This window comes from Ochlerotatus camptorhynchus, unplaced genomic scaffold, assembly GCF_037179485.1.
Source record: "Ochlerotatus camptorhynchus isolate MF236.1 unplaced genomic scaffold, CSIRO-AGI_Acam_v1.1 ptg000364l, whole genome shotgun sequence".
NCBI lineage: Eukaryota > Metazoa > Arthropoda > Insecta > Diptera > Culicidae > Ochlerotatus > Ochlerotatus camptorhynchus.
In genome coordinates this window covers 1,734,921-1,760,974 of record NW_027040852.1, presented here as the reverse complement: position 1 = coordinate 1,760,974, position 26,054 = coordinate 1,734,921, and the positions used below count along the sequence as shown (strand labels likewise).

Below are 26,054 nucleotides of genomic sequence, written 5' to 3'. Positions count from 1 at the left end.
TCGGAATCACGGGATACCCCCTGGGGGAACCTGTAGTAGAGCTTCCCAATGGCAATGTTTTGGGTAAAAATGTGATTGCATCCTACTACAGGTTCCCTTCAGGGCATTACAGTGACTCCGGAAAGGTCGATGTGGTCAATGATCCACTTCAATTCTATAGAAAGCATATTAATGAAAATCCATGAAGAAAGAGCTGTCGCACGGCATGTTTTTGAGTAAAAACGCAATTGTCCCCTGCTACAGGTTCCCCCGGGGGTATCCAGTGGTTCCGAGATCGGCCAATGTGGTCACTGATCCATTTGAAGTTTAATGAATGCCTATTCATGAAAAACCATGAAGAATGAGCTGTCGCACGGCATGTTTTGGTGTAAAAATGCAATTGTCCTCTGCTTCAGGTTCCCCCGGGGGCATACTGGAGGTCCCGAGAGTGGCCAATGTGGTCACTAATCTATTTCAAGTCTATCAAAAGTCTATTCATGAAAAAGCATGCAGAAAAAGCTGTCGCACGGCATGTTTTGGTATAAAAATGCAATTGTCCCCTGCTCCAGGTTCCCCCGGGGGCATACTGGATGTTCCGAGAGTGGTCAATGTGATCAATGATGCATTTAAAGTTTATCGAAAGTCTATTGACGAGAAACCATAAAGAAAGAGCTGTCGCACGGCATGTTTTAGTGATTAAATTATCTGCCCGCATTCAGAACCCTTCACCAGAACCGATTCCGGGGAAATGGCCGTATCTCGGTTGATTATAGGCCGATTTTAGTTCTTGGCATATGATTCGCTTTAGAAATGGTTTTTCTTTCGTTGTAATTACTAAAAATATATATATTTAATTTCACCAAAAATTTAGCAAGTTGGACAAGCCCTTCGGAAACCCGGAATATCTCCGATATCCGGTGACAAGGATTATTTTCGTGGCTACACCGTAGAACAATATTAGTTTTCTTGGATCATTCGGAGCAAGAGGCTCCCATGCCGAACTACTTCTTGGTCTATGGGACGCAAGGCATCGACCAACCTAACCGAGATCTGGTTCAAGACCACGCAACTCTATGAGGCAGCTGGAAGCTTGCCCAGAATCTAGTTGATACTTTCTGGAGCCGTTGGGTACACGATGCACCAAGTGGTTCCGAACGGTAAAACCTTTGAAACCAGGTGACTTAGTGGTCCTGATCGACGAAGGCAAGCGCAACGGATGGCTGCGAGGGAGGAACATGGATGGTCAAGTTCGGAGAACAGTGGTGCACACTTCCAAAGGAGTGGTCAGTAGAGTGCAAAATTTGAAATTTTCGCTCCACAATACTTAAACGATTCCAAATCGAATCCTGACTAACCTCTCAAAATTTGAACCCATTTGGTGAGAAACTGAGATGGCACAAACCATTTGAAGTTTGTATGGGAATTACTATGGTAAAACCAAGATTTTTGTTCATGGCTATCTGATAATTCACCATATCGGTCTGCTTCAAAAACTTTCATTTGTACTTATAGGAAATTTTCCCAGCTACAACTATGCTGAAGACCACCTTTTGATTAAATGCAAGGATCGAAAGTTATCAATCGTTCAATGCGTTGATGTCTTATGATCATGCTCAATCAACTGCTCAGCAGGCAACAGTGGTGTTTCTGGGGTGTTGAATAGGACACAAAAATCATGGCTACTATGTCACACTGCAAAATACAGTGTTGCCTACAGAACAGCTGCTTGATCATGTCATAAGTTTACCAATCTCTTAATTAATTAATAACTTTTTCCTGTCTTGTTTTACATAGAAACGATTTTCAGCAAAGTTGAAGCTGAGAACATTTTCTATAAGAATAGTTATCGAACTGTTTCGCAGCTTAATATGGAAAAAGACTGGAAGGCAATGAACAAAAAGTTGAGATTTCCCATAGTATTTTACATGTAAACTTCAAATGGCTTGTGCGAAGTCTGTTTCTAACCAAATGAGTTGTTAATTTTGGAGGCTAATCAGGACCCGATTTGACACCATTTAAGCACTGTGGAGTGAAAAAGTCAAATTTTGCATCAGTCTAGTGGTCAGCCGACTGGCAGCCAAGCTTGCGTTGCTGGACGTTCGGGGATTATCTGGAGAACCGAAATGCAGTGTTCAAGCGAACCGGAACTACACGGGCGGGGAAATGTTGGCGAACCCACAGGGCAGTCGCCACCAGCTACCAAGTGATATGTGGTTTGAATTGTTGGATAGTTAGAGATCTTCATCAGAATAGTACCTGAGATACCTGAAGTCTTCAAAAGTATCCAAAGGGCTTCACAGGCATCTTAAAACACATGGCATAAATTATTACCTACCTTGTATCATGTGAGAGGATACATACACACCCCGAAATAACGAAAGCTCAATGTGTAGGCATCGCTCCGACGGTTCCGACGCAAAGAGCGCCACCCAGTGCAGTCGTGGTAAGCAAAGTCTGTAAAGAATTCAAAGAAGACGTTAGCGTTTGTTATTTGCTTGTTTGCATTAAATTCGTTCCCTGCGCCGCACGAAGTGTACCGCTCATTGTGCGGATCGCTTTCTCACAGATTAGTTGGAAAAGAGTGTGCGGAGTAAATTGGAGAACCACACACTCTTTGTCGAGTGTTGTGAGATGCATGCACAAAGTTGCTTTGCTAACGCTCTGAGGTGCTTTCCAGCCCTGCAAGTAACCAAAAATACTGATAAAAGGCTATTTGTTGATTCAGCAGCTTGGTTAAAGGTGGTCTATTCAATTCTAAGCAGCCTCATTTTAAGTCGTTATAAGAACTTGAAAGTTCCGGTACCATAATTGAAGAGCATTCTAAGCAGATTCTGGCGCACTTGAACGCAACTTTTAGAAAATAAGTTAAAAAAAATTGTTGGGGAAATGACGGCTTCGGCATGACAGACTATTGTCGGCAACCCAAATTGAAACGCTAATTTCACTGGATTTTCTTAAGAAAACACTTCGCTGAATGCATTCAAACTATTCTTTAGGCTTTCAGCTTCAATTTGATTATATTTTTACCGCTGAGAAAAAGCAATCTAGCAGGGTTTTCTTGAAATGAAACACACGCACTACAAAACGCTGCTGATTTCGAGTTGCCGATGAAAGCACAGCTGTTTAACACGCAGCTCAAATAGAAAGGCTGCCGAATAAAAAGACGTTGCCCACAATAGTCGATCTCACGAGAGAATATTGGAGCAAACCAGTTTTTGACAATTTTTTCGACTGAAATTGTTAGAACAGCTGGCAGCAAAAGATTGTAAACAAACCAATACTGTATATGTGTGCGTTCCTTAGAGAAAAAGGCTATAGAAAGATGGTTGCTGCTTAGGTTGCCGAGAATACGAAAATTCCCCTATGTACTCTACAACAATTTTATATTTATCTCGCACTTTTATGAAAGTTTTTTTTTTTTCTTAAGTCAGGTCTTTATGACAGTTATTTCTTAAGGCAGGTATTAATGTGTATTGATTTATCAGAAAGTAGTAGAACTGGAGCTGTTGGAAGAATTAAACCAAATCCTTCTGCATGAGAGCCTTAGCACAAACCGCTGACCCCAGCACAAATCTGAGATATATTGACCCGAATACATGGGTTTGAATCCAGGAAATTGCTCTTAATTTTTATGTTTGGATAAAATGTTGATGCAATTCATAAATATAAGAAATATGATTTATTTGAGCCACTAAACATTTCATATTTACGTACATTAAATTTTGTAACTAATAAAGATTTGTGCGGATTGCTTCATGTGGGCAATGACGGACCTTTTTAGAAACTTTCAAGTTGCCAAGAAGTTGCACAGGGAACTTTTAAGATACTTTAAAGTTGCTAAGAAGTTCCGCTGGGAAATTTTTCGGAACTTTGTTGTGGTCATGCTTTTCAGCCTTGCTTGAAGTTCCTAAGAAGTGCTTAGGGATACTTTTTGGAACTTTTTTTGAACTTTAAGCTGCTAGGAGTACACATCGGAACTTTTTGGAGCCTGAAGTTTCTCGTGTGCTTTCTATAGTTCATCTATCCCGTTCATCGTTCAGACCGGCTTCTCTCTCCTTGCTTGACGCGTATTCAACCGCAAGGCTTCAGCAAGTGAATGGCGTTCTGAATGCAAACAACCGTTTGCTCGATCTGTGCTTTGTCTGGGAGGATTTGGGACAAAGCTGCTCTGTTACCCATGCTCCGGCACCGCTCGTCAAAAACTGCAGACATCATTCACCTCTACTGTTGACGCTTGCAATCGATCCTGAGAAACGCTTCCAAGACCACGCCGAAACCGTCTTCTACAACTTTCACAAAGGAGACTTCGAGCGAATTAATAACTTTCTCGCTAATGTGGATTGGAATGCGGAACTAGACTCCGGGGATGCGAATCTGGCTGCCTCGACCATGTGTGGTATCATATTCTACGCTATCGATCAGTTTGTGCCTAAAAAACTACGGTGTAAACCTGCCAAACCCGCCTGGTCGAACTCTGATCTTAAGCATCTGAAAAAGGTGAAAAGGGCTGCACTGAGGAAACACAGTAAATATCACACAGATTCTACGAAGGCTAATTACGTCCGCGCCAACAACGAGTACAGAGATCTCAATGCAAGCTTGTGCAACGCACATCAGTCTCACTTGCAGAGTCGTCTCAAAGCTAATCCTAAGGAATTCTGGCGATATGTGAACGAGCAACGGAAAGAAACGGGATTGTCGTCCAATATGACTGATGGCGTTACTGATGCCAACTCCGTCGCAGATATCGCCAATATGTTTCGCACACAATTCAGCAGCGTTTTTTCAGACGAAGTTCTTGATGCCCAGGAAATTGCTGCTGCCACGAGTAATGTCCCTCGTACGTCGGTGTTTGGTTCTCCATTCACCATCCACAGCGACATGGTAATTTCAGCCGGGAAACAGATGAAAACATCAACAGGATCTGGTCCAGATGGCATTCCCTCATTAGTACTGAAACGTTGCTTAGACACTCTTTCAGAGCCCTTAGCTAAGGTCTTCAACTTGTCAATGACCTCCGGAGTTTTTCCAGAATGTTGGAAGGATTCGTTTGTTTTCCCTGTTCACAAAAAAGGATGCAAGCAGACTGTCGCCAATTGCCGCGGAATAGCTGCATTGAGTGCTATCTCCAAACTATTCGAGCTAATTTTCCTGGAAAAGTTGGTTCAAGACTGCTCACACAGTATTTCTCAGGATCAACACGGCTTCATGCCTAAGCGCTCGACGACGACTAATCTAACTGTTTTTACATCGTTCATTATTCGTGAGATTGAACGTGGCCATCAAGTTGACGCCATATACACCGACCTCTCTGCAGCTTTCGATAGAGTGAACCATGAAATTACCATCTCTAAATATGACAAAATGGGTGTTCATGGGAGTCTACTTACCTGGCTTCGCTCCTATCTGACTGGCAGATCTATGTCTGTTAAGATCGGTGACTACGCTTCTACACCCTTCATTGTTACATCTGGTGTTCCTCAAGGCAGCCACCTGGGGCCATTGTTTTTCCTGTTGTATATGAACGACGTGAACTTGATCCTCAAATGCCTTAAACTCTCATACGCCGACGACATGAAGCTCTACTACGTAATAAAAGGGCCTCAAGACGCTCATTTCCTCCACCAAGAACTTGAAGTCTTTGATGATTGGTGCCGGATAAACAGGATGTCTTTAAATGTGTCCAAGTGCTCGGTCATCTCTTTTGGCCGTAAACGGGCGATGCATTTCCACGATTACACCTTAAGAGGAATAAGCTTGAAACGCGAATCGACTGTCAAGGACTTGGGAGTCATGCTCGATTGCAAATTAACGTTCAAGGATCACATTGCTTATGTTGTATCTAAAGCTTCATCGCAGCTAGGATTTTTATTCCGTTTCGCCAAAAGCTTCAAAGACGTGTATTGCCTGAAGGCTTTATACTGTTCCCTGGTTCGACCTATACTGGAATACTCTGCCGTTGTTTGGTCGCCATTCTATCAGAATGCCATCCATAGAATTGAAGCTGTTCAGCGAAAATTTATTCGCTTTGCGTTGCGACACCTTCGTTGGCGCGACCCGCGTAACTTGCCGAGCTATGAAAGTCGCTGTAACCTCATCGACCTGGAGCTCTTGGAAGGAAGGCGTAATGTGGCGAAGGCTTGTTTCGTTGCGGATCTTCTGCAAGGGAACGTCGACTGCTCCACACTTCTCAGTCTTCTTGACATCAACACTCAACGACGGGACCTCCGGCTGCATGCGTTCTTCAACAACCGGCGTTCGAGGACCAACTATGGCGTACACGAACCAATGTTGAGTATGTGCCGCGTTTTCAATAGTTGTTATTATGTGTTCGATTTTAATGTGTCCCGCGAGAAAAATAAGCGTAGCTTTAAGAGATGTTTGCGTTAATTTTGTGTTTGAAGCAGTTTTGATGTTTAGATATAGAAAATTGTCATTAGGGTAACTATTTTATCTGTTGACAAGTAGAAATAAATAAATAAATAAATATTATAGCTTCTTAAGTAATCAGAATGTTGTGTTGGAACTATATATGTACTTTATGAAACTTGAAAGTGGGTTTTATTGTTGAATACGGAACTTTTGGTTGCTTGGGAAGAAAGCTCAGTCAGAACTTTATTTTAATTTATGGAACTTGAAAGTTCTGTCAGAACTTTATTTGAACTTTATGGAACTTGAAAATTTTGTCAGATCTTTATTCGAACTTTATGGAACTTGAAGCTTTTGGATATTTTCAGAATGATACCTGATCAACCCGTAATATTGAAAAATATGTAGAGGACTGCATGGAGATCTCAGAACACCTGCAGATCATTGCAATAATTTTTGTGCTGCCTTGGGGCTGTTAATTACCTACGTAGACAGTTTTTGTGATGCTTCACTTCCCTCCCCCTGCGTAGACAATTTTCCTTATTCAATTTTTAAAATTTGTATGGGCTGTGGATAATTGGCAACCTTCCCTAAACTGTCTACGTAGTTAACGGACAGCCCCTTGTTTCATATGAGAGAATATCTTCTTGATGTACAAGACGCAACCGCTTTCATGAAATTCTGTGAAGAACCATGGATTTCCATGAAGTTCTATAATATACTCTGAAATTCTCAGAACTACTTTGATGTTCCCCGATCTTTTATGAAATACCTCTCACTTCTTTTAAATTACCTGAACTTCAATAATACTCCCTGAAACTTTAAAAAAAAACAATGTCCATACAGTACACTGTTCTCTGTGAAGTTCGCAGATGTTTTTGTGAAGCTCTTCGTTATTTAAATGAAGTTCTCCGAACTTCTATAAAATATCCACAAACTTCTCAGAATCTATCAATCTTCAACTTGAACAATTCAGTTCAATTTTCTCAACGAACATTGTTTCAACCATCAAACAAATATTACAATCAAAACGCCTGGTGCAGTGATGATCAGTCTTTATGCTGTGAAAAATGTCTCTCCAAATCCAGACCAATTCCCCATTGTCTGATTATGCCAAATCGATTCCCATTTTTCACATTTATTTTGAAAATTATGTTTCCTTTTCTTCCATGAACCCCGCAATTGAAACTGATGATCCCGGCAAATCCCCAACACCACCCACGTGTTTGCGTGTCAACAATCAACGTTATCTCCCCATTTCCCCCGCGGGTATTTGTATGACCAACCCGAAATGACCCTCCGTTCGCCTGCCGTGTGTGGTAATCTCAAAACGCTCCAATCAAAACAAAAACCGCAACCAATCCCGAAATAACCAACGAACAATAATTCCGTCAAACCTGCCCCAGAACGGCCTATTGATGCCTCAACAAGTGGTATACAAATTAAAATAGTCACGCCATAAATCAATACCTACTCGTTGGAATGTGAGCGGGCGCGTGTGTGTATGTTTGTGTGTGCGCAAGTGTGCCTGTGAGTGAATGATATGATTCGAGTGCACTGCCCCCACCCATCACACCGCATCGCGAACCACAAGAGAAAATAATTCCTCGTAAGAGGATTGAACAAAGAAGGAAACAACAGGGAAATCAACAAAGAAAAAGGGCTCGAACGCGAAACCGCTGAAAGAGAAAGAGAGAGAGAGAGAGAGCGAGGGAACAATAAGAAGCCGAAATCCGGGAAACAGGAAGCGCTCGTACCTCACGTGGACGGACATGTTTACAAGGAAATGGAACGCCATGTAGCGCGCACCAACACACGCGCAAAACGACGACGACGACGACATCCGGGAAGGTTGTAAACATGAAACCCAATTCATGTAAGCATAAACTGTAGAGTCAGAGTTGCAAAAAGTTTGGCCTTTTAGGCGAAACAAGCGCGTGTTGGTGTGACTAACTTGCAACTTTCGCAACAACAGTGTTTTTCGGATGCTAACTAACTTTTTGTGTAGCAATGTTTGGCAACACTGACGGTGCTTTCTTCGCAGAGCGTGCGAAATATAATATTGTGCGCCATAAATAACTACGGCAAATAGCGTAAATAGATACCACTATGTAGTTAAATGGCAGTACCCGGAAAAGTTTCAAGTGGAAAATTTAACCATGGGGTGGGGCTTGGATTAAGGAAGCATGTGCGGCTTGGGGAGTGTGTGTGTGTGTGTGTGTGTGTGTGTGTGTGTGTGTGTGTGTGTGTGTGTCTAACAGTATTAATTTGCGTGTTGTATTGAATTTCTTTCCGTAACACTATTTTACTAACAGCTGTTGTCTAATGATTGGGATTTGTTGTTGAGGATGGGTTTTAGATTTGATGTCGTAACAAGGAGAAGGCGGTTGAGGAAAACGAGCTGTGGGTGGTACTCGTCTTAAGAGTTTAATATAAATGGAATATCTATCTAATGAAGCAAATTTCTTCTAAAGTCGTTCCAACGTCTACTTAAAGCATTCTAAAGGAGCAATGCTCATAGGCCATTGAGGAACTGAAAGATTCCGCAGCACCATAGTTTTTTTTAGGAATTCAAGCCATCACTACTCCGCAAAACCTGTCCAATTTTCTTATAAAATAAGTCCTAACCTAAGGACTCCTAACAGATCAAAAAAATTGGCTACCCAATTTACTATGCCAATGTGAATGGAAGGATCCTGGATTTGGTTCTCACTAGTGATACCAATGGTCTCGTGCTTATGGAGCCTCCGTCATCGATACTGCGTGTTAATCAACATCATAACCCGCTAGTGCTGGTGATTGAAACTGCAAGTGAAAGAGATATTGTCCGTGTAGCGACTTTGACTTCAATCGTTGTGACTTCCCTATATTGAATTCAATGATTAGCAATGTCTGCTGGGAGAACCTCCTAGTTGATTGCAGTATTGGTGAATCCGTTTCGATCTTTTACAACAAGCTGTACGGGTTCATCACACGGCGAATGAGAACGACCCAAATTTGAGTTTAGTTCACTCATAATCGCCAAAAGTGCAGGAACTCAGCGATGAGTAAAATTTGTCTCATGGTTTCCTGTGGAAAACCTAAAAAATCTGCCGGAAAATGAGGATATTGACGAAAATTTTATTCAGTCTCGGAGTAGTACCAATAGACTGAGGAATCTTCTTTTTATCTGAATTTACTTTTCTCAAATTCGGGAATTTTTCCCTGGAAAATCCTGGAAAAACCTGGGAAAACATTAGGCAAATTTACTCATCACTGAGTTCCTGCACTTTTGGCGATTATGAGTGAACTAAACTCAAACTTGGGTCGTTCTCATTCGCCGTGCAGTGAAGTCATGCCTTTGAAGCAGTGGGTTGACGTCCACAGAAAAAGGAAACCTTGGCGGACCAGTGGTTTTCCTCAACATTTTCGTTAACCTGAGTCCATAGACACTTCGAAGGGAGCAGGTCCTGATCGTTTACCTCCAATCTTTATTAAACAATGTGCGGAGTCAGTTGCCCTACCTGCAAGTATGCTTTTCAATAGATCGTTAGAAGGGAGGGCATTTTTCCTAGTAAATGGAAGACTGCAGCTATCACTCCCATTCATAAAAGTGGTAGTGTTAACGATATTGATAATTACCGTGCAATTTTCATTTTGAGTTGCTTTCCCAAAGTTTTGGAAAGTCTTAACCATGATTCGCTGTACCGTAACGTCCATCATGTGATATGGACATGTTCACAGAACTTCCTTCAAATACACAGATCTTCCGACACGTTCATAGAGCTTCCGAAAAATTTACAGAGCTACCGTCAAGTTGGCAGTACTTCTGACAAGTCCTCAGAACTTCCAACAAATTCACAAAGCTTCCGACAAGTTTACATAATTTTTGCCAAGTATCCAGAACTTCCTTAACAGTTCTTTCGACAAGTTCACAGAACTTTGGACAGTTTCACCGAACTTTCGACATATGCATGGATTTTCCGAGAAGTTCTCAGAACTTCCAACAGGTTCACTAAAGTTCCAACAAGTTCTGAGAAGTTCGCAGAATGTCCGAAAAATTCATAGATCTTCCGACAAGTTCATTAAACTTACGCTAAGTTCACTTTACTTCCTACAATTTCACTGAACTTCAGACAAGTTCACAGAACTACCTACCCAAGTTTACAGAATTTTCGACAGGTTTACTGAACTTCCGACATTTTTATAGAACCTCAAACACCGAGAAATCGTGTTTTAAGCTTGTTTCGTACCATTGCTTCTTATGTTATGGGACAACCCGTTTGACTGATTTTTTTTTTCAATCTTTTCCATAACAAAGTTGTTTATTATTATTATTATCTCTATTTAGGAGATTTTCAGCCGCAGGCTGGTTCATCTCCGGCCGCCCAAAGTTGTTGAGTTCATGCAGTAGCAACTTAGTCGTTACTGAAGTCCTATGATTTGAGATACTATATTTTCAAGAACATATTTAGAGATGAACCAGCCTAAGGCTGAAAGTCTCGTTAATAAAGGAAAAAAAAATCAAGAACAAAATATTCAAAGAAGTACGTCCGTTTGTCTGTGCTTCAAACAAGTTCACTCCAACAGTATTAAGAATCTCTCTTTTCGTTTCCATTTGCATTGTGTTCATTACGTTTCACCATCCCCTTCACCAGTTGTTTGTGCAGTTCACTGAACTCCAGAGAAGATCATAGATCTTCCGAGAAGTTCACTTATATATAATAAGAACTTACGAGATGGAACTTCTGAGACGTTCATTGCACTTCCGAGCAGTCCATAGATCTTCCGAGCAGTTCATAGGACTTCCGAGATTTTCATAGAACTTTGAAAACACTTATGGAACTTTCAAGATGTTCATATAGCATCCGAGCAGTTCACAGAACTTGCAATAATTTCGTAGAACTTCTGAGTAGTTCATAGAGCTTCTGAGCAGTTCATAGAACTTCCCAGGTGTTCATGGATCTTCCAAGATGTTTTTGAATTTCCAAGCAATTCTTAGAACGTCAGAGATGTTCAAAGAGCTTCCGAGAATTTCATAGAACTTCCGAGATGTATTATTATTATTATCTTTATTAAAAACACATCTCTCATTGAACTTCCTAGAGGTTCATAGAACTTCCGAGCAGTTAATAGAACTTCGGACATGTCCCTAGAACTTCCATGAAGTTCACAGGACTTTCGAGAAATAGGTTTCATGGGATTTTGGTCGAACTTCCGAGATGTTCATAGAACTTCCGAGTAGTCCATAGATCTTCCGATCAGTTTATTGGACTTCCGAGATGTTTATAGAACTTTCAAAACACTTATAGAACTTTCAAGATGTTCATATAGCATCCGAGAAGTTCACAGAACTTCAAAGAATTTCATAGAACTTCCGAGTACTTCATATAGCTTCTGAAGAGTTCATAGAACTTCCAAGATGTTCATATATCTTTCAATATGTTTTTGAATTTCCAAGCAATTCTTAGAACGTCATAGATGTTCAAAGACCTTCCGAGAATTTCATAGAACTTCCGAGATGTATTATTATTATTATCTTTATTAAAAACACATCTCTCATGGAACTTCCGAGCGGTTCATAGAACTTCCGATCATTTAATAGAACATCCGAAATGTCCCTAGAGCTTACAGGACTTTCGAGAAATAGATTTTATGAGATTTTTGTAGAACTTCCGAGTTGATTATAGAACTTCCAAGTGGTTCACAGATCTTCCGAGATGTGCATAGAACTTCCGAGACGATCATAGAATTTCCGAGGAGTTAATAGGACTTCCTATAAGTTTTAAGAACTTCCAGCACTCTCATAAACTTTCGAGATGAGCATGGAATTTAAGAGATGATCATAGAACTTCAGAGCAGTTCATGAAACTTCCTAGCAGCTCATAGAGCTTTCGAGCTGTTCATAAAACTTTAGAGAATTTAATAGAACTTCCGAGCAGTACATACAGCTCCTTAACCGTTGATAGAACTTCCTAGAAGTTTATAAATCATCCAACACTCTCATAAAACTTTCGAAATGTTCATGTAACTTCCGAAATGAGCATGAAACTTCCGAGATGATCATAGAACTTCCGAGTAGTTCATAGAACTTCCAAAAAGTTCATAGGACTTCCAAGCAGTTCCTATGACTTCCAAGCAGTTCATATAACTTCCGAGCATTTAAAAAAACTTCCGAGAAGTACAGTTCCTTAACAGTTTTTAGAACTTCCGAGATGTTCATATAACTTCCGAGGTATTCATAGAGCTTCGGAAATGTTCAGAGAACTTCCAAGGTGTTCAAAGAGCTTCAGAGATTCTCATAAAACTTCCAAGATGTTCATAAAGCTTCAGAGATGATCATATAATTTCCGAGCAGATCATGGAACTACCGAAAACTTTATCGAACTTCTAAAACGCTCATAGACCTCCGAGATGAGCATGGAACTTCCGAGAAAATCATAGAACTTTCGAGCAGTTCATAGAACTTCCAAGAAGCTTAATGAACTTCCAAAACTTTCATAAAACTTCCGAGATGTTTATGGAACTTCCGAGATGAGCATGGAATTTTCGAATGATCATAGAACTCCAGAGTAGTTCATATCTATAGCAGCTCCTAGCAGTTCATAGAACTCTCGAGAATTTAATAGAACTTCCGAGCAGTACATACAGCTACTGAACAATTTATCGAGTTGTTCATATAACTTCGGAGGTGTTCATAGAACTTCTGACATGTTAAGAGAACTTCCGAGGTTTCAAAGAACTTCAGAGATTCTCATAGAACTTCGAAGATGTTCATAAAACTTTCGAGATGATCATATGATTTCCGAGCAGATCATGGAACTTCCGAAAAGCTTATAGAATTTCTATAACGCTCATAGAGCTTCCGAGATGAGCATGGAACTTCCGAGCAGTTCATAGTACTTTCAAGCACTTTATAGAACTCTCTAGCAGTTCATAGAACTTCAAAACAGTTCATAAAACAGTTGAACAGTTTATATAACTTTCGCGAGATGTTCATAAAACTTCCGATTGGTTCACAGAACTTAAGATGATGATCATATAATTTCCAAGCAGTTCATAGAACTTCTTAGAAGCTTAAAGAACTTCCAAAACTCTCATAAAACTTCCGAGATGTTCATGGAACTTCCAATTTGAGTATGGAATTTCCGAGATTATCGTAGAACTTCAGAGCAGTTCATAGAACTTCCAAACAGTTCGTCAAACTTCCTAGCAGCTCATAGAGCTTCCAAGCTTCATAGAACTTTCGAGAATTTAATAGAAATTTCGAGCAGTACCTTCAGCTCCTGAACAGTTTATAGAACCCCCTAGAAGTTTATAGAACTTCCAACACTCTCATAAAACTTTCGAGATGTTCATGGAACTTTCGAGATGTTCATGAAATTTCCGAAATGAGCATGAAACTTCCGAGATAATCATAGAAATTCTGAGTAGCTCATAGAACTTCCAAGGAGTTCATAGAACTTCCAAGCAGTTCATATGACTTCCAAGCAGTTCATATAACTTCCAAGAATTTAAAAGAACTTCCGAGCAGTGCAGCTCCTGAACAGTTTTTAGAACTTCCGAGATGTTTATATAACTTTCGAGGTGTTCATAGAACTTCGGAGACGTTCAGAGAACTTCCGAGGTGCTCAAAGAACTTTAGAGATTCTCATGGAACTTCTGAGATGTTCATAAAGCTTCCGAGATGATCATATAATTTCCGAGCAGATCATGGAACTTCCGAAAAGTTTATCGAACTTCGGAAACGCTCATAGGCCTCCGAGATGAGCATGGAACTTCCGAGATGATCATAGAACTTTCGAGCAGTTCATTGAACTCCATAGCAGTTTATAGAACTTCCAAGCAGTTCATAGAACTTCCATGCAGTTCATAGAACAGTTCATAAAACTTTCGTGAGATGTTCATAAATCTTCCGAGCGGTTCACAGAACTGCCGAGATGATCATAGAATTTTCAAGCAGCTCATATAACTTCCTAGAAGCTTAAAGAACTTCCAAAACTCTCGTCAAAATCCCGAGATGTTCATGGAACTTCCGAGATGAGCATGGAATTTCCGAGATGATCATAGAACTCAAGAGCAGTTCATATCTATACCAGCTCCTAGCAGTTCATAGAACTTCAAGAATTTAATAGAACTTCCGAGCATACAGCTACTGAACAGTTTATAGAACTTTCGAGATGTTCATTGAACTTCCGATGTGTTCATAGAACTTCCAAGGTGTTTATAGAACTTCAGAGATTCTAATAGAACTTCCAAGATGTTCATAATACTTCCGAGATGACCATATAATTTCCGAGCAGTCATGGAACTTCCGACAAGCTTATAGAACTTCCAAAACTCTCATTGAACTTCCAAAATGAGCATTGAACTGCCAATATGATAACTTCCAAGCAGTTAATAGAACTTCCGAGCAGTTCATAATACTTCAGAGAATGCAATAGAACTTCCGAGCTGTACAAACAGCTTCTAAACTTTCAAGATGTTCATAGAACTACTGAGATGTTCATAGAATTTCCGATAAGTTCACCAAATCCAATCGCGATTCGAAATATCACTTGTTCATAGAACTTCTGAGGTGTTCATAAAACTTAAGAAATTCTCATAGAACTTCCGAATTGTTCATGGAACCTCCAAGATGATCACAGAACTTCCAAGCAGTTCATAGAACTTTCGAGAATCTGATAGAACTTCCGAGCTGTACATAGAGCTCCTAAGCAGTTTAAAGAACTTTCACGAGATGTTAATAGAACTTCCGAGGTGTTTGAAGAACTTCCGAGGTGTTTGAAGAACTTCCGAGGTGTTTGTAGAACCTCAGAGAACTACCGAGATGATCATAGAATTTCAGAGCAGTTCATGGAACTTCAGATAAGTTTATAGATCTTCCAACTCTCATAAAACTTCCGAGATGATCATAGAACTTTCAAGCAGTTCATATAACTTCCCAGCAGTAAACAACACTTTCGAGAATTTAATAGAGCTTTCAAGCAGTACATACAGCTACAGTTTATGAATCTTTCGAGATGTTAAAAGAACTTCCGAGGTGTTTGTAGAACTTTAGAGATTCTCATAGAACTTCCAAGATGTTCATAAAACTTCCGAGATGATCATATAATTTCAGAGCAGTTCGTGGAACTTCCGAAAAGCTTATAGAACGTTCAAAACTCTCATAGAACCTCCGAGATGAGCATGGAACTGCCGATATGATTTTAGAACTTCCAAGCAGTTCAAAGAACTTCCGAGCAGTTCATAATACTTCAGAGTATGCAATAGAACCTCCGAGCAGTACAAACAGCTCCTGAACTTTCGAGATGATCGTGGAACTACCGAGATATTCATAGAATTTCCGTCAAGTTCACCAAACACAAACGCGATTCGAAATATCACTTGTTCATACAACTTCCGAGGTGTTCATAGAACTTAAGAGATGCTCATAGAACTTCCGAGATGTTCATGGAACTTCCGAGATGGTCAAAGAACTTCCAAGCAGTTCATAGAACTTCCGAGAATCTAATAGAACTTCCGAGCAGTACATAGAGCTCCTAACCAGTTCATAGAACTTACGCAGGATGTTCATAGATCTTCCAAGGTGCTCATAGAACTTCAGAGATTCTCGTAAAACTACCGAGATGATCATAGAATTTCCGAGCAGTTCATGGAACTTCAGAGAAGTTTATAGAACTTCCAAAACCCTCATGGAACTTCCGAGATGATCATGAAACTTCCAAGATGATCATAGAACTTCCAAGCAGTTCATATAGCTTCCCAGCAGTTTACAACACTTCCGAAAATTGAATAGAACTTCCGAGCAGTACATACAGCTACTGAACACTTTATAAAACTTTCGAGATGTTCATTGAACTTCCGATGTGTTCATAGAACCTCCGAGGTGTTCATAGAACTTCCATAGAAAACTACAGAGATTCTCATAGAACTTCCCAGATGTTCTTATAATTTCCAGCAGTTCATGGAACTTCCGAGAAGCTTATAGAACTTTCAAAACTCTCATGAAACTTCCGAGATGAGCATGGAACTGTCGATATTGATTATAGAACTTCCAAGCAGTTCATAATACTTCAGAGTACGCAATAGAACTTCCGAGAAGTTCAAACAGCCTCTAAACTTTCAAGATGATCATAGAACTACTGAGATGTTCATAAAATTTCCGTCAAGTTCACCCCCGGACAAGTCACGAATGACCCAAGAGTGTTAAAGTGACTATAATACAAAAAAAAAAAATCCGTCAAGTTCACCAAACCCAATTGCGATTGGAAATATCACTTGTTTATAGAACTTCCGAGGTGTTCATAGAACTTAAGAGATGCTCATAGAACTTCCGAAACGTGATGATTATAGAACTTCCAAGCAGTTCATAGGGCAAGTTCCAAGCAGTTCGGGGCCTCCCTTAGCTCAGTCGGTAAAGGCGCAGCTACAAAGCAAGACCATGCTGGAGGTGGCTGGGTTCGATTCCCGGTCAGGTCTAGGAATTTTTCGGGTTGGAAAATTTCTCGACTTCCCTGGGCATAGCGTATGATTGTACTTGCCACACAATTATACAAATTCAAAAATGGTACAGGCATCGGAAGCGCTCAATTAATAACTGTGCAAGTGCATCTAGAACACTAAGTTGAGAGTACGCAATAAGCTCATATGCGATGAACAGTAAGCTTGAAATGCGAAGCAAAAGAAAGAAGCAGTTCATAGAACTTCCAAGCAGTTCTTAGAACTTCCGAGCAGTACATAGAGCTCCTAAACAGTTTATAGACCTTTCGCGAGATGCTCATAGAACTTCCGAGGTGTTCGTAGAACTTCAGAAATTCTTAGAGAACTACCGAGATGATCATAGAATTTTCGAGCAGTTCATGGAACTTCAGAGAAGTTTATAGATCTTCCAAGCAGTTTACAACCCTTCCGAGCATTAAAAAAAAACTTCCAAGCAGTACATGAAGCTCCTGAACAGCTCATATAACTTTAGAGATGTTCATAGAACTTCCAAAATGTTCATAGAACTTCCGTCAAGTTCACCAAACCCAAACGAGTTTCCAAAAGCACTTTGTTCTGCTTCTGTTTTATTTGTTCCCCCAAGGTTTCCCCTTTACTATTTACGCAAACCAAGAAACTTTTGGGAAATTCTGAAAATTTCAGGACAATTTTGATAAGTTTCGGGCCGTTCGAGGGTCAGGAAAATTCTGAGAAATTTAATGAAGCTCTACGAACTTATGGAGAATTTTGAAAACTTTGCATTAGCTCCATTAACATCCCAAAAAATTTCGGGAATATTCCAGAAGTTCTGAGAATTCATGGGAAATCCGAAGCTATCAGGCTAATTCAAGTAATTCAGGGTAGTTCAAGAACGTCCAGAACTACAGGGGAAGTTTAAACATCCATAATGTTATGGTCTGATAGTTTCAGAGTAGTTTCATAGATTTCACAAAAGTTTCAAGAATATTAGTTAAGTATATTGGGGTCGTTCTGAGAACTTCAGAGCAGGTCTGAAATATCAGGAAAGTTGCGAGAAATTCTGGGAAGTTCCAATAGATTCAGGTATATTTCAAGAACTTTAACGCAGCTCCATTCAGCTCAGTTAAATGGCAGGTTCTTTCAAGATCTTCCAAAAATTGAAGAACATCAGGAAAGCTTTCAGAATTTAATCAAAATTTCAGACACTTCTGCAGAAAACGCATTATAGATGTTTAAACTTCCCCTGTAGTTCTGAACGTTCTTGAACTACCCTGAATTACTTGAATTACCCTGATAGCTTCGGATTTCCCATGAATTTCCATAAAATTCTCAGAACTTCTGGAAGATTCTCGAATTTTTTGGGATGTTAATGGAGCTAATGCAAAGTTTTCAAAATTCTCCATAAGTTCGTAGAGCTTCATTAAATTTCTCAAAATTTCTTGACTCTCGGACAAAGAGATATTCAGGGCAGTTTCATTGGTTTCAAGACAATTCCAGGAACATTCTCAGAAGGTTAACGAGAACTTCAGAGTTCATGAACGTCAGAAAAATTGAGGGAACTTCAGTGAAGGGAGCTTGAGGAAAGCTTTAGAAACTTAAAAGAAAATCCGAAACCCTCAGGTAAGTCACGCAATTTTCAGAAAACCTTGCATATTATAAGGGCAGCCTCGGTGAAGCTCCAAGAACTTCTGGAAAAAAATATAGTTAGTTCCATTAAGATTCGAAAAAATGTGGGAACCTTGATGAAGTTTTGAGAATTTTTGAAGAAATTCCATGAAATTCATGGAATATCCAAAACCATCAGGGTAATTCTGAGTTCAAGAACGTCCAGAACTACGGGGAAGTTTTAAGATTTTTAATGTTAGGCTCTGATAGTTTCAGAGCAGTTTTATATACTTAACGAAAGTTTCATGAATTTGAAGTGAATCAAATGAAATGAAATTTGAAAAATGAATGAAATTAATCAAAATGCTTCAAGGTTGTTCCATTAAATTCCGGAAAAATGTGAACTTTAATGAAGTTTCCAAAACTTCAATTGAGTATTAAAATCTTAAGTGATGTTACGTGATTTTTGGGGCCGTTCTGAATTTCAGGCGAATTGCGGGAACTTCTTATAAGTTCCGAGAGCTTCAGGTATATTTCGAGAACTTTAAAGCAGCTCCATTCTATTAAGTAAAATTGCGGAATCTTTCTAGATCTTCTAAAAATTAAAGAACATCAGGAAAGTTTTAAGTGTTTAACAAAAATTTCGGGAACTTCTAAAAGATCAAATAAATCCTCAAAAGTGCAGAAAACGTCGGAAAGTTAAACAGATATTCTGGGAACTTTCATTGGTTTCAGTACAATTTCAAGAACCTTATCTGAAGAATGGCGGGAACTTTAGTGAAGTTCCATGAACGTTAGGAAAATTAAGGAATCTTCTGAACGGTCCTCATTTTTTTTAGGAAATTTAAAGAAATTCCAAGGAATGAAAGGAAATACCGAGAATTTCAGGGAAGTTTCATTAAATACGGGATAATGCGAAGTTCTGAAAACATCTATAAAGTTTGGATCACTTCAAGAAAGCTTCATGAACTTCAAGACGACGTCAACGGGAAACGGCAGGTGCTATTAAGAAATTACAAGAACTTCAGAGCAGTGCCGGGAACTTGAGGAAAACTTAACCCTCAGGGAAGTCACACAATTTTCAGAGAAGCTTGCAGATTATAAGAACAGCCTCAATAATGCTCCAAGATCTTCTGGAAAAAAAAATTAAAACCTTATGATAGTTCCATTACAATTCGAAAAAAATGCGGGAACCTTAATGAAGTTATGAGAATTTTAAAGAAATTCCATGAAAGTCATCGAAAATCTGAATCCATCAGAGTAATTCCGAGTTCAAGAACGTCCAAAACTACGGGGAAACTTAAAGATCTTTAATGTTAGGTTCTGATAGTTTCAGAGCAGTTTCATATAGGGGAAATGGGTGTAATGTCGGCCTAAATGCCCCTAATTTGGACCGCTACATAAATTCAGCAATCAACTAAATTTCCAGTAGCGACCAAAAATATATATTAGTACCGTCCCAATGACGCGTTCATCTAGATCAAATTGATAAATATCAGATTTTTAGCGATGATCCATACGCCAACATTTGAGCCATTTCCCCTACTTAACGAAAGTTTCAAGAATTTGTGTGAAGGTCAAAAAGCTTCAAGGTTGTTTTATTAAATTCCGGAAAAAAAATGTGAACTTTAAAGAAGTTTCTAAAACTTTAATTGAGTGATAAAATCTCAAGTGATTGTTCGTGATTTTTGGGGTCGTTCTGAATTCAGGGAAATTGCGGGAACTTATAATAAGTTCCGAGAGCTTCAGGTATATTTCGAGAACTTTAAGGCAGCTCCATTCAATTAAAGCAAATAGCGGAATCTTTCTAGATCTTCCAACATTTAAAGAACATCAGGAAAGTTTTAAAAGCTTAACAAAAAGTCAAAGGGAAGTCAAAGAGATGTTCAGGGCAGTTTCATTGGTTTCAAGACAATTCCAGGAACATTCTCAGAAGAATGACGGGAACTTTAGTGAAGTTCCATGAACGTCAGGAAAATTAAAGGGACTTAAAAACGGGCATCAAACTTTTTAGGAAATGAAAAGAAATTCCAAAGAAAGAAAGGTAATACCGAGGATTTCAGGGAAGTTTCATGAACAGACTGCGGGATAATGGGAAGTGCTGAAAACTTCTATAAACTTTCGAGCACTTCAGAAAAGCTTCGTGAACTTCAAGACGACGTCAGTTTCACGGAACCTGCAGGAACTTTAACGAAGTTCTAAGAACTTCAGAGTAGTATAGGGAACTTTAGGAAAACTTTGAATACTTTAAAGAAATTCCAAGACCCTGAGGGAAGTCACGCAATTTTCAGAGAAGCTTACAGATTATAAGGGCAGCTTCAATGAGTTTAGAAAAAATCCAGACTTTTGAGGAAGCTTAAAGATATGCATTGTGGCTTTTCTCACTGCTTAGACGTTTTACCCTCCAGATAGACCACAATAAACGGCCAAAATACCGGGCAATGCGAAACTGCCCTTTTGGCCCATTTGGCTGTTTTGGCCCTTTTGGCCCATTTGGCCCTTTTGGCCCTGCGCAAGGCTGAGAAAGCCAAAATCAAAACTCCTGAGAAATTTAGAAAGTGTTTTATCTTTATCAAACCCAATGGTACATACGGAAATGTAAATAAATTAGAAATAATCTGTAGTATAAACACTCAATTTTTTCTAAAAATCCGTTCGAAAAAGAGAGGTAAAGTGCGGGTTGTGCTTAGTTGGCCAAAAATTAAATCCAACATAGATATTGAGGGACCTCCGCCAACTTCTGGTATTTCGAAATCATCAGGAGCTTGAGAATCAGAATGTTTTAAGAATGTGCATATTTTCCTCCTGAACCTACTGAAAAGGAGTACATCAACGGACAATCGCCTACAGTAGTAGAAATCCGTTGGACTTCTGCGAATAATAATTGTATCATAACGATCATGTTGTTTGGCCGAGTCCAATCCGTACATTTGCTATCTATCGATGAGTTATTAATTCAACATCCATTTTCATCTTGTAAATATACCATTGATTCGCAGTCACTCGAGACCATACCCAATCGGAATGCGCTAGATGTATATAGGGAACCGAAATTTCTCCATCGCTGGAAATTCTCGCCCCAAACTTCTGCTCAGTGAGTCTAAAATCTTCCCTCCTCACAAACTCCCCGTCATTTCGACCCCCTCTCCAACCCCCCCTACAAATCCATATTCCACGAAACTAATCGTGTTCCCGTTCCCGTTCCCGTTTGTCAAGCAACAGCTCGGAGCGATCAAGAAACAGATGACTAGTGAGGATAGACGGGTAAGGACAGGAAGAACCGCGCTAATCACGTTCTCATCCAAAACTCCTCCGAATCCATTCTGATAACGAACCACCATGTTGTGTTGTCATTGCCTCCTGTGTAGCCCGAGCGTGACTTCGGTGAAGTGTTCGTCTAGTGTGACTGCGCTCGTTCGAGAGCAAATCATAGCGAGATAAGTGTCAAGCTTGGACGCAGAAATGAAATCAGTCAGGAAGAAGCAATATGAAATCGAACACAAACAGTAACACTTTGCAGCCGATATCGAAACTCATCACACCAGCTCACCTGCCCTGCGCTACAACCGTTGTTATCAGGAGTGCAATAATAGACGACTAGAGTGTGCCAATCACGCTATCTTCACCTAGACTGTACAGCACCGCACTCCGAGTAATCATCCCAATGAAATCTCATCGACACACACCGCATCATTTTCTATAGGTTAGCTCACAGCAGGGAGTCTTTCTCACATTGCCTCACGAGTAGAACCCAAGACAAGTCCGAATTCATTTCATCGAAGCACCTGACCTGACCCCGACCGAGATATAGGTCTCTTCGGAGCGCAACAGATCCGCCATGTCGATTGAATGAGCATATTGGAAAAATAAACACACAGTACCGAGGGGAGGGAGGGGGAAACAAGCAACACACTGACCTATCAGAGGGAGCTCATATAAAACAACACAGAAAATGCCAAACCAATCGATACAATCCAATTCGCCCTCTCAGTGTTGATGTTATTATTGCTCTGCTCCCCGTGCTTCGTCCGTATGGTACCGATTTTTCGCTTCATTCATTAATGTTTGATTGTCCCGAAAACCTAATACATGTGTGTTGTGTCACTTTGCTAGAGCCCTTGATTTTCCTATCCTAGTTGTTGTGATTCAATTTGCCAATTGAAGGCAAATCAAATTTGGGATGTGCCATGTTTCTACCTTGACCTCTCGGAATCATCTTCACCCAATCAATGATGGTAGGCTAGAAATTGACCATGCGTCTCCACTGTTCTCCCATTTTGCACTTCACTCACCTCGTCCGCCGATCTATTTAGTCTAGCTGCTAAGCAACACCCGATAATTTGTCATTAAACCCCATCTAGAGCAACCACCAATCAGCGGGAACCATGCCAACTCCATCCATATCTATCGGAATCATTGTCGATGTATTGACGAGGTAGACCCTCTTCAACCCATCCTCCGAAACGAATGTTCACCGAATTGATTGCCAAAAAACTTAATAGATATTGCTATTACGTGGAAAGCTTCCCACCGTCTGTCTTTCTTCTCTCCATCTCACTTTTTCTCTATTCTTCCGAATCACAAACCACCATCGCCACCGCCACTACCATCCCCTGCGCCAATAGGAGCCAGAAATTGCAGAAACACCCGGTTCCACCTCCTCGGCTAGCAACAGTCACACCAACAACTACAACGACAGCAACAACTACAACAACAACAACAACAACAACAACAACAGCAACAACAACATCAACAACACCACCAGCAACAGCAACAGCAACACCTACACCGACAACAATAACGTCAACCTCAGCAGACGCTCGTACGACTTTGAAGGGATTCGCCATCCACTGTGGCGTTAGATTCCTTCCACACAGTTTGAGGTGCTTTTGTGCTTTGATGGGAATTTAATTAGATTGCAATTTTTCCCATTTCCCGATGATTTTTGATTTTGTCCATTAGAAAAATGAGGGTTGGGTGGCCGTTTTTCTCACAACTGTGAACGAACCGGGGGGATTTTAATTGGTGGTAGAAGGAGTTTCCGAAACTTTGCGGTTGCAAGAAGGTGTCTTTTGAGCGTTGATGGTGGCATTTTAAATGGGTTTTTTAGCAATGCATGGATCCAGAGCAATGTGGACTGTAATTGAACGAGTTTCAGCTCATTTCACGGGTATTGAATGTGAGATTGTTTTTTGAAAGAGTTTTCAATGTGATGAAGGTCTGCGAATGATTATTTTTAATAGGTTTAATTAAAGTTTTGTTTTAAAGATTTCAATTAAAACATACCAACACTGTGAATAAAAAACGTGCCAAGGAACAGTCCCATATGCCGAGTGGCGAATTGGGAAAATTTGATCTTCTCCGATTTGCATGCAATTTTGCGTAAAAGTTAGTTATGGGCTATCATTCCAATTTTTGCTAAAATTCGGGCATTTTGAATATGTTTCAAAATGGCGTCTTTGACATTTTTTAATATACTGTAGCACGTAAACTTCACTTCTGATCGAAATGATGACTGAGACAAAGTTGCAGAGAATAATAAAGTCTTTCTGGAAAAAATATAAACGACAATTTTTTACCTTTAGTTTCAGAGAAAATTTTCAAAAAAGTGTTTTAAAATAAAAAAAAAACTACAAGAGACAGCCCTATGGGGTTGTACACAATGGTGACGTAGGACTACGTGGTCTTATATAATAAACGTTATTTTTTAACTACAGAAGGAGTTTGTGTTTTGTGTAGGAATAGGAATTTTAGCGGGGTTCTCTCTGTTTATACTCTTTTCTATGACTATGATTGTTCTGAAAAGAATCTTTTGATATGAATTTTAGTTGCGTCATGTTCAGAAATTTAACTCTTTTGGAAAATATTGGTGGCCAACCTGTCTCTTGAAGATAAATTGAAGACCCTGAAAAAGGCCGTTTGTGTAAATTCAATCTGCGATTCAACCGGTTCAGATGTGACAGATTAACAGAAATGAGCGGCACGTTTAAGGTAACAAACAGTTTGTTACCAAGCACCCGAATTTTTCGGTCCATTAATAGTTTGCTGTTTCTCCGCTTTCTCTGGCGAGTTCTGCTTCTGGTCGTAAACAAACGCCTTTATTAGAGCGGCAATTTGATGCCTGGGAATGCAGGAACTAGAATTGACAGGAGAACGGCTACCTCTCGAACGGCGAGTCATAGTTGTCGTCTTAAAAATTATGAAGATAATAATGACGATGAAATTTGATTCACCTGAGAGATGCAAAGATACTACAGGGAAACCCTGTGATGCGATTCAATAAATAATATGGCACTGGACATCGAACGAAACACTAGATGCTAACGACACCACCAAATGGGACGAGTTTCGGCCAGCAACTGTACGAAAACAACAATTGAGGGCATCAGCTGGAATTCCTCCTCTTTTTACGGGTTTGTCGCTTGTCAATCGAAGATGAAAAAAATAATTTTTCGAAAGCTAGAAAATCTTGCCCCGCCCATTTTGGGTATTTTATCATACACTGCAACTGCTGATCCTTTCTACACTAAATTATGCGTTGTAAAGAAACAGCCGGTAAAATATCAATGTCCACCCAGCTTAAGCTCCTCCCCTTTTAAGTTTTTTTTCTGGTTAAACGCCTTCTCTCAACAATTTGGTAAATCTTAGCCTTTAGCAGAAAGACGTTTAACACTTTTTTCGGAGATTGTGATCCTGTTTCACGTCATGGTTCTTCTCTATGCCTGTTCAGATAAGCTAGTACTTTTTTATATTCCCTACTGCGCTAAATCAAACGAGTTGAAATAAAAAGGGAATAATTGAAAATGATAAATATTTAATCGAATAGCTGGAAAAATCTTTATGATTATTCCTTAATCGAATAATTTAACTTTTAGGAATGCCTAGAACATTGTTTAACGTCATGTTTTTTTTAGGTCCTTCGAAAATGTCGAACAGCAGAACTGCAACCAGCAAGTGTATCCCAGGAAGCAAAAGCGGTGTGATGCTAGTTGTCATTACTTTGACGACGACTGAATTAGGGAGCTTAGAAGCAGAGGGGGTAAAATCAATTCTCTTCATTGATTTCCTTTTTTGATGACCATGGCTTCAGTAACCTATTTCGCACTATTTTTGCTATGCTCTTCTATCATCCAGAACAACAAACGTATCTATGAATGTGTTTGCCGTCGAGTTATTAACGAAACAGAAAGTCGATGAAGAAAATCGATCAAAATCACTTGCACCCCTGCGTCCAAGTTTGGTTCCAAGATTACAACTCTGGAGAGCATTTTGTGTAGTCGTTGGGGGTGTGGTTCTAAATATGGCGATGAGTGTGCAAAATGTTATGCAATTGCATCCTCTCTATTCGCACACGCCCGAAGATCGGAGGTGAATGCCACCTAGACTTGTTCCGTCTACTAATGACACTCTGATGACTGTGTTAGGGAAACGGCAATGCTACAAACGATTCTCTGATGGTTGTGTTGGGGAAGCAGCATATGCATGTACGTATTTGGTGGATTTGTTAGTTATTTCGACGCTTTTGACAATGCTTAACATTTACCACTTTTTCAATAGTATCTTGTTGAAAATCAACAGTCAAAAGCATTTCTATCGATGCGTTGAAATAGTGCTGATCGATTGATGATACAATTATTGAAATTGGTCCAGGGGCAGCTGAG

At 39.8% G+C, this 26,054-nt stretch overlaps 1 protein-coding gene across 7 annotated transcripts in view; it reads left to right on the top strand.

Moving 5' to 3' along the window:
• alpha-Catr (alpha-catenin related) overlaps positions 1 to 26,054 on the top strand; it is a 442,824-nt gene that overhangs the window by 400,487 nt on the left and 16,283 nt on the right. Inside the window, exon 14 of one of the 7 annotated variants that reach the window (XR_010518373.1) lies at positions 21,616 to 22,096. The exons of 4 other annotated variants lie outside the window; for them this stretch is intronic. Coding sequence is in view for 1 of the 3 variants with exons in the window: in XM_065232158.1 (XP_065088230.1) it covers positions 7,755 to 7,799 (45 nt within the window). In the remaining 2 variants the exon portion in view is untranslated. Of the gene's footprint in view, positions 1 to 7,754; positions 8,544 to 21,615; positions 22,097 to 26,054 lie in introns of those variants that run through there. 2 more of the 7 variants (XR_010518374.1, XM_065232158.1) reach the window with 2 other exon arrangements.